This window comes from Archocentrus centrarchus, chromosome 3 (genome assembly GCF_007364275.1).
Source record: "Archocentrus centrarchus isolate MPI-CPG fArcCen1 chromosome 3, fArcCen1, whole genome shotgun sequence".
Taxonomy (NCBI): domain Eukaryota; kingdom Metazoa; phylum Chordata; class Actinopteri; order Cichliformes; family Cichlidae; genus Archocentrus; species Archocentrus centrarchus.
In genome coordinates, this window is record NC_044348.1 from 7,018,693 (window position 1) to 7,034,845 (window position 16,153).

Genomic DNA, 16,153 nt, shown 5'->3' on the forward strand with positions numbered 1-16,153 from the left:
AAGTCACTTAAATCACCTTCCACATCTAATGCTCAGTTTAAACTCGAGCAGGTCATTTAGCTCCTGTCTACATCCCTAAATCTACTGAGTTGCTGTCATGTGATTGGTTGATATTTGTGTTAACATCAAGTGCGCAGTGAGTATATGTGCAGCTGGAGATATATTTCAGTAGAGTCGGTTGGCTCCTTTTTTGCACTGATGTTTAATACCTGCACAACAGTGCACCATATAATAATCTAAATGACTGACACTCTCACTACTTCTATTACCATTAAGTGCTCTTAGCCTCATTCTGGCCTTTTTCTTCAGTACTGTAATCAAAGCATTGTGCTTCCTTTGGTCATGTTGCGATCATAGGATGAACCCATTAAAAAGCTTTTTCTTACACTGTGGGCCTTAGCTGGGCAAAATGATAAAGCTGACCTAATAGAATGAGATAGTTATACACACAAAGCATCAAGTATATAACAGGCATAACCTAAGCTTCAGGGACATAACCTACCAGCAGGCATGCAATCAAACAGCAGCCTTTTTAAGAACAGCTAATAGGATAAAATGCCAGTGACAATGACGTCAATAAAAGCTACAACAGTGATTAGAGAAACCACATGTTGAAACCTGATGAGCAAACTGGAGCTACTATGTCACTTTGTATGGTCACAAAACATTGTTTGTTCAGTGTCTACGCTATTGTGTGATCTCCTGCATTACCTTCCACAGAGAAGAAGTGAGAGTAAATAGTGGAGCAGAGAGAGGAGAAAGGATGGAATGATGTCTGGGTGCATTAACATACAGATAGAATAGGCAAAGAGTTTTAATGTACTCAGGAGGCTGGGGGAATGGAGAGGCACCGTGAGAGGAGGGGAGGAAAAAGGGACTAAAGAAGAGAAAAGAGAAAGACAATCAGCAGGCTGGTGTCACAAAGGCAGGCATCCATGACCTTATGTCTCAGTTCATCATGGGCAGAGAAAGAAATGAAAGGCCTACAGGAGGACAAAATATAGGTAAAGGAAAGATGAGTGGGATGGAGGGGGACAAATATAGAAAGGGAGAACTGAAAATTTGAAAAAGAGTGCTGGGATCGCAATATGAATATGAAGGAAGTGGGGCACAGTAGGAATATTGGAGGAGAGTGACAAAAGAAACACTGACAGGAACACAGATGAAAATGCCACCTCGTGAGTTACAACGACCCAAAACATATGAAAACTGGAATGGAGAAAAAAAACACTAAATGACAGAGAGGAAGCGACATGGAGAAATGTGTTGTTGTTGATCGCTCTCAACAAATAATAAAACGCAAAACCAGAAACCAAAAATCAGCATGGAGAGAATCATCTTGTTAAACAAATATAATAAATATTATTTATTGTTCTCAAAGAGAGGATTTATGTTTGATGCTGTATAAATATATGACTGAAGAAAGAACCAAGATGTTTTGGCTTCTCTGCACATTAAAGGACACAGACACTGGGCATCTTTCTTGGCTTTACAGTTCATTCTTGATGTGCAACATAACTGAGCACAATGAACTTGTTCATATTTTCACTTGTTATATTAGTATACTATGAAAATACACTAAGTAATAAAGCAAATATTGAGAACAACTGTTAAATTTAAAGAGAAAATATAGGAAGGAACTTCTTACTGACTGCATTAAATTCAGAGTTTTCTTTTAAGACACCGAGATTTGATGTTACTCACCGAAACACATTACAGAAAATGGCATGTTCATGTATGTGCACACAAAACAAACAAACAAACAAACAAACAGATTCCACTGTAAGAATGCTGATCTATAATGATACAAGTTCTAGTGCTACACAGGGCATATTTAAGTCCTTTAGTGCACCACCAACCAGCAGCTAAGTCGATTTTTCTTTGTATTCATTCAATCAGTAGCACCTGTGCATAACACAAAGGCAAATTTAAAACATCCAACCATCCATCCTCTTCAGGGTCACGTGGGGTGGGGGGTCTGGAGTCTTTCCCAGCTGGCATAGGGCGAGAGGCAGGGTACACCCTGTACAGACTGCCACCCTGTCGCAGGGCCAACACAGAGAGACAAACAACCATTCACACTCACATTCACACCTATGGGCAATTTAGAATCACCAATTAACCTAACCCCAGTAACTGCATGTTTTCAGATTGTGGGGGGAAACCAGAGTATCCGGAGAAAACCCATACAAACATGGGGAGAACGTGCTAACTCCACACAGAAAGAAACCAGCCGAGGTGGAATCGAACCTAGGACCTTCTTGCAGCAGTGCTAACCACCACACCACTGTGCTGCCCTTTAAAACAAAAACATTTTGTCTGATTCTAACATAACTGTTTGCATCTTACTATAATATACAAAAATCTCTGTGTGTTTGTTTCTTTGACCACAAACTCCTACACGATGAGGGGCTGAGCAACCACACTTGGTGCATAGATACATCTTAGGCCCCTTTGCATCTATATCAGATACCATGTTGCATAGCAACTACCTAGCAATGGGCAAAAATGACCCATTTTTAGCATATAAACAACATCTACCACCTCAATTTTTACATTTTTTTCAATGTTATTAAGTACACTATATTTCCAAAAGTATTCACTTGTCTGCCTTCAGACACACATGAAGTTGAGTGACATCCCATTCTTAATCCATAGTTTTTAATATGATGTCAGTCCACCCTTTGCAGCTGTAATGGCTTCAGCTCTTCTGGGAAGGCTTTCCACAAGATTTAGGAGTATTTATGGGAATTTTTGACCATTCTGACAGAAGCACATTTGTGAGGTCAGACACTGATGTTGGAAGAGAAGGCCTGGCTCACTGTCTCTGCTCTAATTCATCCCAAAGGTGTTGTGTTGGGTTGAAGTTAGGACCCTGTGCAGGCTAGTCAAGTTCTTCCACACCAAATTCGCTCATCCCTGTCTTTATGACCTTGCTTTGTGCACTGGTCATGTTGGAACAGGATGGGGCCATCCCCAAACTGTTGCCACAAAGTTGGGAGCATGAAATTGTCTAAAATGTTTTGGTATGCTGAAGCATTAAGAGTTTATTTCACTGGAACTAAGGGGTCGAACCCAACTCCTGAAAAACAACCCCACACCATAATCCCCCCCTCCACCAAACTTTACACTCGGCACAGAGCAGTCAGACAAGTACCGTTCTCCTGGCAACCACCAAACCCAGACTCATCCATCAGATTGCCAGACGATGTAAGGCTTGGATGTAGCTGCTTCATTCCATGAAGCTCTCTGTTCTTGAGCTAATCTGAAGGCCGCATTAAGTTTGGAGGGCTGTAGCGACTGACTGCAGAAATTTGGCAACCTCTGTGCACTATGCGCCTCAGCATCCACTGACCCTGCTCTGTGCTTTTATGTGGCCTACCACTTCATGGCTGAGTTGCTGTCATTCCCAATCGCATCCACTTTGTTATAAATCAATAACAATTTTATTTCACGACTGGACTTGTTGCACAGTTAGCATCCTATCACGGTACCATGCTGGATTTACTGAGCTCCTGAGAGCGACCCATTCTTTCACAAATATTTGTAGCAGTAGTCTGTATGCCTAGGTGCTTGGTTTGATACACCTGTGGCCATCAAAGTGATTGGAACAATAACTTAATGATTTGGATGAACAAGTGAATACTTGTGGCAAGATAGTGTCTATCAGTTTGCCAACAGCACAGACCAAACAATACAGCAGCATGGGCATTACCAGATGTCCAAACCAGGACACAGAGGTTTGTTTCATTGGCATTATAGAAGAAAGAATGTCCAATCAGTTCTAAATGATCAGTTGCTGATGTTACATGGAGGCTACAGTCCTTAAAGATATTTTGGCTTTTAAGCTGGTTCATGTTTTGAAAATTTACTTTAAAAAAAAAAAAAAATGAAGTCACAGTAAAGAGACAGTTTCAGTGACAACTACTTAGGCCAGTGGTTCCTAAAGTAATGAGTGCTGCGGCCCCCTTAAAAATCAGAAAATGCCATCCTTAACCCTTGCCCTCACATACTGTGTAGGACGAAATCTTTAACTGCAAAAGAAGAAAACTACAGAACAGTGAAAAACAGTTTGTATAATAATGTATAAACGTATAATCTTCCTCATATGGATAAAAAAGACAAGCCAAAGGATGTGCCAACTGTGCATTCAGCCAGACACAAGATAAATAGACCAAAAAAATCCAATCAAATATTCTTTGAGACAGACTTTGAGTCAGAGATGTCACTCAATAAAAACAATGGAAGCTGTGTTCACATAACAGCCAAACAATTTGAGCAGAACATCACAAAAACATCAAGCTGCACTTCAGTTTTTTTTTTTCCTGGAAGTATGAAATCCCTGTACAGCCAGCATTTCCCTTTATACCTCCTTTCTGGTGTGAGACTGAGAACATGCAATCTGTTAGCAGCTCTGCATTTACCCTCTCCAGCTCACCCTCCCCACAGCACAACCCTTTACCCCTCACCCCTCTGGGAATGCAACTGTCAGTGTCCTTGATCCTTGCACAGCAACTCCAGAGTGTTAAAACTCTTAAAAGGCAATTTTTTTTTTTTTTTTTTAAACACAAACTGCTGGTTTTGCGTGCTAATGCTAGAACTAAAGAAAATCATCAGGTCCACAAATGGAGGGAACCATGTGGCTTGGCTTGTATGCTTGTCCCTTATTTTAATACTACACCAGTCGCTGCCTCTTCAGTATTAACTGAAATACCACTAATTAATTTGTTACTGCTGCTGTTAGTTAATTAATTACTGCCACCTTAATCTCAACCAAATACCAGCCAGAGAAAGTTAACATTGGGATGTAATATTTAATGCACCATAAAACATATTTCAGCTGAGAACATTACTTACAAATGAGTGACACAAAAATGTTTTCTTACTGATTACACTTTCCTGAAGGCCAAATTTTTTGTCACTCAATTTTATCATCTGCTTAGGCAGGGATGACAGCTATGTATACACTCACTGGCCACTTCATTAAGTGTATCTCATTAGTACCAGGTTGGACCCCTTTTTGCCTTCTGAATTACCTTACCCAGTACAAATTCAACAAGGTGCTGGAAAAATTGCTGAGATTTTGCTCCATGTTTACATGATAGCATCACACAGTTGCTGCAGATTTGTTGGCTGCACATCCATCATGTGAATCTCCCGTTCCACCACATCCCAGACGCGCTCTACTCATTGTAGTGTTCAAGAAACCAGTCTGAGTTTTGTGCATGTTATCCTGCTGGAAGCAGCCACCAGAAGGTGAGTAGGCTGTGGTGTTTAAACAGTTACTACAGGTGGGGGGCCCAAAGTGTGCCATAAAAATATCCCCCACACCATTACACCACCAACAACCTAAACCACTGAAACAAGGCAGGATCCGTGTTTTCACAGCAAATTCTGATCCTTGAATATCACAGCAGAAATCAAGACTCATCAGAGCTGGAACTGTTTGGTGAGCCTGTGCAAATTATAGCTTCAGTTCCCTGTTCTCAGCTGACAGGAGTGGCACCCAGTGTGGTTTTCTGCTGGTGTAGCCCATCTGCTTCCAGGTTTGATGTGCTGTAGATTCAGATGCTCTTTTGCGGACCTTAATTGGACAGAGTATTGCTTTAGTATCAGTTTGAAACAGGCTGGCCATTCTCCTCTGACCTCAAGGTATTTTCACCCAGAGAACTACTGCTCACTGGATATTTTCTCTTTTTTTGACCATTCCCTGTAAACTTCAGAGACGTCTGTGTGGGAATCAGTAGTTTCTCAAATAATCAGTCCAGGCTGTCTGGCACCAACAACCACGCCACATTTAAAGTTACTTAAATCACCTTTCTTCTTCACTCTTATGCTCACTTTGATCTTCAGCATGCCTAAATACATTGAATAGCCGCATGTGATTGGCTGATTAGATATTTGCATTGAACATGTGTACCCCGATAAAGTGGCCTTTTTTTTTTTTTTAATCTAAAACATCTGGCTGCTAAATTGTTTTTTTAATTACTGATAAATTCATGAGACAATTGCAGTAAAATTCTGCATAGTTACTAGATATTAGTGCAGTTCTATTAGTAGATACATAGCTGCCAAAGGAGCTTTAATACTGGTTATGTGGGGGTTGCCAGACTTCAGTCTGTGGTGGCCATAGCTAACCCTGCACACTCATGTCCACCTCTGGGGTCTGCCATTGTTCTTTTTTAAAGTGAGTCTGATTTGCAGCAGTTCCTTGATGTGTGAAAACATAATATATATAAAATGAGAACATTTAAGGTTGAATAATTTTACATACCTCTAGTCTCAAATTGTTTGTGACACAAAATTTTTAAATGACCTATTGAATTTAAATATTAATATAATCAATATAATCATTGTGGCAACGGCTGCACCATGTTGTGACCATGATCTCCGTAGCAAGATTCTTGGACTATGTGAATTATTTTCAATTCAATTACAAATTTCAATATTTTAGTGAGGAAATATTTATAATCTGCCAAGGTCAATTATGAGTAACCAAAATAAAGAATATTTTCAACTACTTTCTTAATCACAAGTCGCATCTTAGATTTAGCAGGTTTTTCACCGAATGCCGTTCCAAAGGGATTCAGGTCCTAAAATGACTGAATGAGCAGCAATAATATTGTAGAAAATGGTAAATGTACATCTAAATGCCTGAAAGGAAAATGTAATTTATAACAACATGTGAAACTGACTTTTTTTGGCAAAAGGGTTGAACTGATAGCGCTACATAGCGTTGGGAGTCCTAGTGATTTACGCACAGAGACAGACAGACACACACACTTACACTTTCTAAAATAATTTTCTTTTGTCAGCTTGTCAAATTTAAAACTTAATTTTGTTAGCCTGAATGATGTGACTCTTGAACAACTGATTTATTCATGTTGACTCCAGTGCGGTGAATTGAACGAATTATTCCTGGAGTAGGTCTCAATCCTTCCTCAAGGTTTCTAGCTGACCTCTGCCTGAAACTGTTTATCTGAAGCAAAAAGTTCATTAATGTCGTTTCCACACATCAATGCCAAGTTGGAGGGTCCTTGACCTGAAACACCTCAATCACTGCAGAAAATATAACTGCATATTCCAAAAGCCACAGAGATAATAAAATTATGCTTAATTGAATTTTTATTGGAATGCATGAATATGATCATCCTCTGTACACATTTATTCAAAACCTATATTTTGCAGTCCTTGGAAGTGTTTAATAGAAGGTTTGGTTTAACTTACCATGAGGTTATTAGGTGCAGGTCTCTCTTTGGGGTTTCGCCTCATACTGAAAAGAGAGATCCAAGCATTTTAAAGCCAGACACTATTAAAACTGTGTTTCTAAGTGCCCGAGAGATATTTTTTGTTCTAACTTCTAATTCATGCTGAATTTTATTTATAAATGAATGTTAAAAAGAACCTTGAAACTAAACTCTTCATGCTACAGAAAGTAAAAGCAAGAGTTTAATTCCCTTACAACCTGGTCCATTTCTTTAAGACAGATTAGGGGAGTGTTGCATATTTTTCTGCAAGCATCCTTCATAATGTGAGTAGTGTAGTCATGTAACTTGTTAAAACATCATGCTGAAAGGACTATGACCATCTAGGGACAGTTTGGGAGAGGATGGTACCACCACTGAACCAAGGCAGAGTACCTGTGCCTCGGTCCGGAGAGAGAAATGCTCTGTTTAAGTAAATACTACAGCCATGGGGGATAAACAACAGCTGGTATATAATCAGCTTGTGAGTGCTGAACACACACACACACACACACACACACACACACACACACACACACACACACACACACACACACACACACACACAGAGCTCACATGTGGTTAGGGTGTGTATGTAGATGTTTGTCTAACTGTAAAGGTTACAAGAGGAAAATTAATCAAAAGCAAATGCAGGGTAAACATTTTCTGTGTCCTGATGCATTAGATAAATTAATCATTCCTCGTAAATAAAGAAAAGCTTTCTATTCAAAAATGGAGCACTGATCTAATGGCTATTTCAACCACAAGGCATTAATAAGATGGGCTAATGCACTTCATTCCCATTATGCCATCATATTTTTGATTCATCTGCAGTGATTTGGCTCATCTATGTCAAAAGCAGCAAGACGCCTTTGTATATTTGCCAATGGCAAATATTTAAAGATAGTACAAACCAAACTTACAAATAAAAGGACTACACAGTCAATGGCTATTGAAAACACAAAGTTTCTTTTTATTAAATTAAATGGTGCCTCAATTTCTACAAAACAAATCATTTAAATAAATAATTAACTCACCACTGAGTGATGAAGTAAGCAAACTTTTCACTAAACTGGCCGACAGGAAGAACCGGAGGATCCTGTAAAAACAAAAAGGACAATTTTTAATAGCAAGTAACATTTTAATGTGGGACAAAGCATCCTGGCACAAGTTACTGAAAGAAAAAAACAAACAAATTAGCTCACATCAGCAGGGATATTTGAAAAATTAAGAAGAAATTTACAAGATTTGTGGGTTAGAGATGAAAGTTGAATTAACTAAAAAATCTTTAACAAGTTAATAAAATCCTGAAACGTGACTTCTGACTCATGAGCTCAAATCAACCAAGCTCACACTCATGGTTGCACCTTCTGACTGAAATGATAGTGTTTCACAAAGTCAAATCATCATAAAACTCGTTTTTTAATTTCTCTCCAAAAAATTCTGGCAAGAGGGCTCGTCATGGTGCAGGTTTTAGGAGGACTAAATCAATATTTCAAGAATGGCCAAAAGTTTAAAAATAAATTCTGCCTTTTGGTGTAACACAGCTGACAAGTAAAACAGGATCTAGGTTTACATCTCTAGGTTTAATCTAAAACGTGCTGCTGTCCCCTAGGGATTAAAAAACAAACAAAAAAATAAATAAGTTGAGTGAGTCCATACAGCAGAAGCAGCAGCATATTAAACACACTGAATCTGCCATGTGGAAGGTGATGCTGGTGCTGCTGCAGAAAGGTTTCTACAGGCTTTATTCAACAACAACGTCCCAAAGACACTCAGCTGAATGAGGTCAAGTGGCTCAAGTCATCACACTATTGATTAGGACTGCACAATTGTGTCTAAAATGATTAACACAATCATTATCAGTATTGAGATTGTCACGATTATTCACTGATTTTAGTAACAACACCGCTTTTATGTCTGTACAAATCATTTTTTAATATAATGTCCTCCTCCTTATGTGCCTAAACTCAGTGCATCTCTTGGATGAAAAATAAAAGATATAAATAAAAAAAATTGTACCTAAAGTTAACACAAAATTAAATCAACAGGGCACTGCTTTCACACTCGATGTTGCACTGCATTCCTGTAAATTAATCTTTGCAGACAAAAAGTCTGCCAGATGTTTTTCACCTAAGTGCATCTCCTGCAAGCAAAATATAAAGTATTTCACTCAATTCACTGTACCTGCACAATGGAGCTGAATAACACTTGCAGCAAAGTGCTCGACTGCCGCAAGATCTCGCTACATTTCCCCTGTGACTTTTTGCCTACACTGTGGATTTTGCCACTCCAGGAAAATAAATAAATAAATAAATCACTGCATGAGAGGATAGCATGTCTCTTGTCCAGTAAATTGTCCCTTTTCCCACTTTGAAGGACAAGCTCTTCACCTTCCACTGTGCCAGACATTTGAATTTAGTTGTACATCTGTCTTTTAATGCAGTGTTACTCATCCAGACTAGTTTGGAAAACTTCAGGCTGCACGACACAAGGACCAAGTGGGATGCATGTGGTGAGGTGCAGCTTCAGGGGAATGCTTAATTTTACTTTTGCTTTGCTTTCTCAGAGCAGAGCGCACATTTTCAGTATCGCTTGATCATGCTAATTGTATTGTGGGAAGCCAAAATCCTGATCAAGAATAAAATTTCATTAACTGTGCAGCCCTACTATTACTGCTAAAATATATTGTAGATTCAAAGAGTATATACTGTTGAAGAGCCTGGATTTAGTGATGTTGAGTGATCCTAAGTACCCCTCTTTTACAAAGTGCCTGACCTTAAGGCTACACTCTATATCCTCTGTATTCATAGAAGCATTAACTGGTGACTGGCAATCAAGTTGTAATAAATGTGTTGCACCTGTTGTGACACAGCATTTGTCTGGTTGGGTCAACCAATCAACAAGTTAAAAGGTGAACGTGTTGATACAAGAGAACGTGCTGTATATTAAGGCTGATAAGGTTTAGATTGTCTATTGGCATGGTTGTACAGAGCCCAGTGGAGAAAGGGGTGAATGAGACACGATTCCGATCTCAATTAAAAGATCTTCAGACCAAAGGGACAAACCTTTAAAGGAAAGCAACAGCTGTATACGTGACACTGAGCCCTCAGTGCAACACTGACAATTCATCAAGCGTCACCTTTTGAAAACAGGTCCTCTTTACAGGACAGATATTCAGCTTGATGGTTACCGTAGCAACCCTATGATGCAAAGCAAGAACTTATTTGTACTTTTTATTTTCTCAGCACCTGCCACATGAACAGCCGTGAGACATGTCAGAAAACCTAACAGGGAATAGAGAAAACTGAACAGACAGAATATATAGATATCTACGCAGCATAAATGTACATTTTCTGCACTCCTAGACACTCAAAGTACACATAGAAAAAAAAAATGTATTCAAGGGCTAAAAAAGTGGATTTTGCATATGTCCCCCTTTCTTTTAAAAATGTACCCAGACACAAAGTAGTTAGGGTAACAAAAGATTTTCAGAGCTCTTTGAAGCTATTCAGATGAACACTAAATTTGTAGCATTCACGGATTTATGGATGAGAATTACTCCATTTTACTATGTTCTTAAATATTTTCCAGTTGGACTTCATTGTATAGACGTGGGAAAGAGGTGTGGGTTTAAAATGGATTCGCTGATGCAGAGAAATATTTTGTATTTATTTCAACACGAACAGCTAATATTTAATGACGGAACTAAAAACTTTAGATTTGTTTATTTTGCTCTGGATCATACCTTTCTAGCAACCTTTCTATTGAAAAAGCATAACGTTCTCATAATAACACTGACCACACAACTTAAACCTTGAACCAAACAATTAAGATTTTCTATAAATTTTATCATTGCTGATTTTTGGAATGTGTGAATGTGTGACGCGTAGGATCCAGGTATAAAACATACAGACAATATGACATTCTTTTTCATTCCTTTGTTAGACGTATTCCATAGATTGGCAATATTTAACACATCTTTTATAAGCAGAGATCTCCTTGGCTAAAACAAAATTAAGCCAACATGTAAGTGCCCAAAACTGCAGTCGCTCGAGAAGCTACAAAACTCAATCAGCCCACAAAATTAAATGTCATTAAAATGTTAAAATGGTCATCTTTAAAGCCGAAAAAATGTTTACAGCCTAGTCTCTACAGCCAATTTACCTCTACGTAAAAACTGTAGAGGATGACCCCCCCCCCTCCCAAATAGCACACGTTTTATCAAGGATTTAAATCAGGGGCACACCGCTTTCACTGACAGGCAGGACGATGACACAGGGAGCTGCAGCCAAAAGCTCTTTTCTAGGCTTCACTTCTGCTAATAAAGCCTCTTGACGGTGTTTGCATTATCTGGAACATTTTAATGCAGCTATGTGGAAAGTCGTGTTTTTGGCAGGTGAAGCTGTAGTATGTTAGGATTAATTCATGAATATGTGTATCTGTGAATTGCAACTGCTCAGTCAACAGGTGCAGATTACTAACTAAGCTGGACCAAGCTTGAAAAAAAACAACATGGTGGAGGCAAAAAATACTAACCTTAAGGCTTTAAAACAACACTTTATGTTACGGTGGCTACATTTTACAGAGTTTACATCCTATTTTGTTACCCATTTTTCAAACGTATAATTTCCTCTGAATTTCTCATCTACATGGTTACAATCAATAGGAAAAGCAAAGACATGCGTCAGGATTGGTGTAAGGTTAAGTTTAAGATAAGCTCAGACAAGCAGCAGCCATGCTAAGAATGAGCAGTTATGTTAAAATTAGAGCATGTCAAAAACTTTGAGGCCATGAATACACAATTGTGCGTGTGTGTGTATGACTGTGAAAGGCCTGCTGCATGTTGTCAATCAAAGTTCTATGAACCGTGTCGTGTAGAACAGCTGTGCCCAACTGACCCTCTATTACAGCCCTTCACCTCATTACTCCATCCATTTCCCACTCTTGCTTTATCCCTATTTTTGGCTGTTGGCATGAAAACCTCCCAACATGTATATTATTATTATTTTTTAACCACTGACATAGTTGGAGAAAAAGTGTAAACCACTATACAGCAACAGCTGTACTACATTAACATCTGTATTCTCTTTTTCCAACAATACTAGTAAACTCCAGCAGAGAGCCAAGTATAAAACTGTGTGGAAATCACAACATTACCATTTTTATTGAGGATTATTATAATATTATCTCCCAGATGTAACTCTAAAATTGTAAGTACTGCATCCCAACACAAGGCTCTGTGTGCAAAATGAGGAGACACAGTGGGTTTAGGTCAAGTTTTTACAACCTGCAGAGCAATGACACACACAGAGATGCAAATGTGTCTTAAATAAATGAAATAACCTACTCAGACATGCACAAAAATCATAAAGTCCAAGATCAGGCATTCATTCAAATGCAAAGAATTAAACCTCTTTACATCCGAAGCCCTGCTGTGCCATTAAAAACACCTCTGGGCAGTGTTTGCCATTTCTCAATGCTCTGATCGGCAGGCTCCCGCAAAGCATGATGCATGATCCTATTTAAATTAACAAAGGAATGAATTTCTTCTAATCTCACTGCACTTCACAGTTCTGCTGCTGCTTGGATGAGCAGTATATCATAGCACATACACAAATACGCATGCACAAACAAATGCCCTTGAGCACCAAAACTCAAAAACCTCAGTATGCACCATTTAGAGAGACGGCGCACCAAATAATTGAAATCACTATATTTTAGTGTATACAAAAATGCAAAAATAATAACCAGTTACGTGCACCACATGTACAAAGTGTTGACTAATCAACTAATTTATGTGTTGTGTAGGGTAAATCTGATGCAAAATTTCTGTCTGCACTTCTCACACATATCTGCACGGGCACCTTTCTGCAGACACAAACACGCACATTTATGCATGTATTCATGTTTCCACCTGAGAGGAACACTGCTGCAGCTTTGATGTGGCAGCAGGCGATACAACAAAAGACAGGCAGGCTGATGAAAGTGGCCAGTCTGCGTGAATTAGTCCTCTGGTTGTCAATGTGCACCACTATAAGACAGAACACACACTACAAGGGTACAAGGGTACAAGTAAATATACATGTCATTGCCATGAAGCAATTATTTGGCAAAATTAGATCAGTAATTACAGGCTTGAAAATAAAGTGGGAGTTCTTTATTAGTGGAGCCACTTGCTATTCAACAAATAGAGGAGAGAAGCGCCTTAATGAGGGAGGACAGCTTACAGAGGGCGGAAACAACTGCAGAGAACTTCTAATTCAAGACCCTGGCTGAACAGGGTGAGCATTGTTTTGTTTTTTTTTTCTTCAGATCTCGATGAATGAAATTCTCAAGTTTTAAATCTTTACTGATACACACTGTGTAATTTGATGAGGACATAAGAATGGTCAATGGAAACCAGAATCATCAACCCTTTGAGGGCTGGATTTAAAATCACACCAAAGATTGATGAAGTGCTCCTTTAATTTCTTTTTGACTAGTATATATATATATATATATATATATATATATATATATATATAAAACGCCCTTTGGGTTCAGTATGAGTCATGCTTAATTTATACTGTTTATGCTGTTTATACTGTTACTTTCTGTAGAATCTATGTAGAGCCTACGATGTGGGCGATGCCTTTTCCAGTATTTATGTGGTAGCTGGAAATGTGTAGGAGGAAACCATGGTACCAAACAGGCCAATCACAATTGGTGTGCGCTGTAGCAATATTTCTAGAGACATGCACATCAGGTTACAGCTTAGGCTTTCAGAAAGGTTTGTGGTTATGGCATATCTACTGTACAGTATAGATTCAACTCAGAAGTATAAATCCTCCTGTGGAATCACTGCGTGTGTAACTGAGAGTGGGCAACATAACATCCCTTAGAAAGATCCAGTATGTCGAGTATGTGATGCAGCCTCATATGTTAAACCATTTTTATAGCTGCCGAGTTATGGCAAATTTTGGCTTTTTTCAAATACTCATCAAAATGCCCCAAAATGTCATGTATTGGGATGCCGCCTAAATCATCTTAGTTAGATGTTATTAGGCAAATCAAAAAATATGTTTTTTCTAATGCTGGCAAATAAACTAGCTGTCAGTCGTATGGTAAGCTGTGAACTGTGACTTTTTTTTCCCCATGAATTTCAAAGCCATTGTCTTGTCAGACTACAGTTCTTCTGTGAAGCCATCCCATCTTCTATCTACTTGAGCTGAAACCATAATCCTTAGTCCATCTGTTATTCTGTGTAAGTAAATGCTTTTTTTCAGCTGCTCCCTTAATCACAAGGGGTCGCCACAGCGGCTGGATCCGCCTTTGTGAGTTGGCAAATTTTTACGCCGGATGCTACTTCCTCACACAACCGGCTCAGGCATTTGAACCCCCTCCTGGGACTGAACCGGGGATCTTTCGTGTATTCGATAAATGTGTAAACCACTACACTATGGAGTTACTGGTAATCTGTGTGTGTACCACCTGTATAATTTAATGGTTATCATGTGTTTATTTGGTCTACATGTTGAGACCACTGTGTTGGGATGCTGCTGAAATCATCTTTACGCAGGTTCAAAAAAAGACAATAAAAAATAAAGCCAGCCCCCACCCACCCACCCACACACACCCACACCCACACACACCCACACCCACACACACACGCCTACTCAATAGTAACGATCCACTCAGAAGAGCATATTCTTCATTCAGCCATTAAAGCAACTTTCAAATTCCCAGTGGGTAAGTCATATACAATATCCAAAGCAAAAAGGTTCACATGTACAGTACATAGTAATGAGCAATATTTACAAAATGCCAGGGAGTCAGATGCAATTTATCACACCTGCCATAGAGTTGAGTCAGGTGTGTCTAGACTAATTAAAAATGTCTTTGGATTAGACCAACTACTCCATGGGATATGTCCCAGCTCATTTATTTGGGTTTACGTTTATATTGAGCAAAAAGGGTTTCTACAAGTTGTACCAGGTTCTAAACATCTAAGTGGGAACAGTTTTCTCTATGCAGCGCCACAACTGTCCAAAGAGAGGTTACTCTCTTGTCTCTTCCTCCAAAGCACTGCACTAGCTGGGACAGTAAGTCAGGGACAACAATGAGAGCTCTCTTGCCTCAAGGGGAGACGGGAAAGGGCACAGGAAAAATAGTTTGAGTGATGGCTACGTCTAGCTGACTAATGAACAGTTCAGCCCAGGTCAATCCATTACAACCGAAAGCATTTAATTATTAATTACGGCCAATCTATAGGCAGTTAAGGACAAGTGACGTTGTATGTTTAATGTGCGATATAGCTGTTGATGGGGACATTGCAGGAATGCTTTACGCTGTGTAGTCGTTGAGCCATTTTCATTGTACATCACAGCACAGAACTCAGGAGAAAAAGAAGAGGGGAGGGAAAGATTATGAATCCTGCTTACGATGTAAATGTAGGCAGTGTGAACTTACAGTTTTACAACAGCATGTCAATACATAACAAAAAAGAAACTGTTCAAGTAAGGCTCAGGTTGGGCCTCCCTGTATTAGCCTGTTTCTGAATTATTTTCTGTGAGTTTTGTTCTTGCTTGCATTATGCATTTGAGGTTAGAAATGGAAAATTATGATAAGTATTAGAGCGTAAACAAATTTAAACAAATGAAAAGGGGTACCTGTTGTCACTGAGCAGATTAATCAGTTGGCTTAAATAACTTGTTATAAAATTATTTGTGTCAACTTTGTTGTCTTTCTTCGATGGTTGTCTGTATCCTTTTGCTTGTGCAAAATTAAATCGGTTATTCCATGGCTAATCACTCCCTGTGCTCTTCAGTGTGCATGCATCATTATCAGTTTCTTCAGTTTTATGTTTATGGGAGTGTTTTGCGACTTTTTAGACACAATAAACATCTTCCTGGTTCCTGGTTAAACAC

At 38.9% G+C, this 16,153-nt stretch overlaps 1 protein-coding gene across 1 annotated transcript in view; it reads right to left on the reverse strand.

Moving 5' to 3' along the window:
• map2k5 (mitogen-activated protein kinase kinase 5) overlaps positions 1-16,153 on the reverse strand; it is a 62,021-nt gene that overhangs the window by 12,943 nt on the left and 32,925 nt on the right. Inside the window, exons 20-21 of the mRNA XM_030726010.1 lie at positions 8,282-8,343; positions 7,228-7,273 (exon numbers count right to left, since the gene is read on the reverse strand). Coding sequence (XP_030581870.1) covers positions 7,228-7,273; positions 8,282-8,343 — 108 coding nt within the window. The remainder of the gene's footprint in view (positions 1-7,227; positions 7,274-8,281; positions 8,344-16,153) is intronic.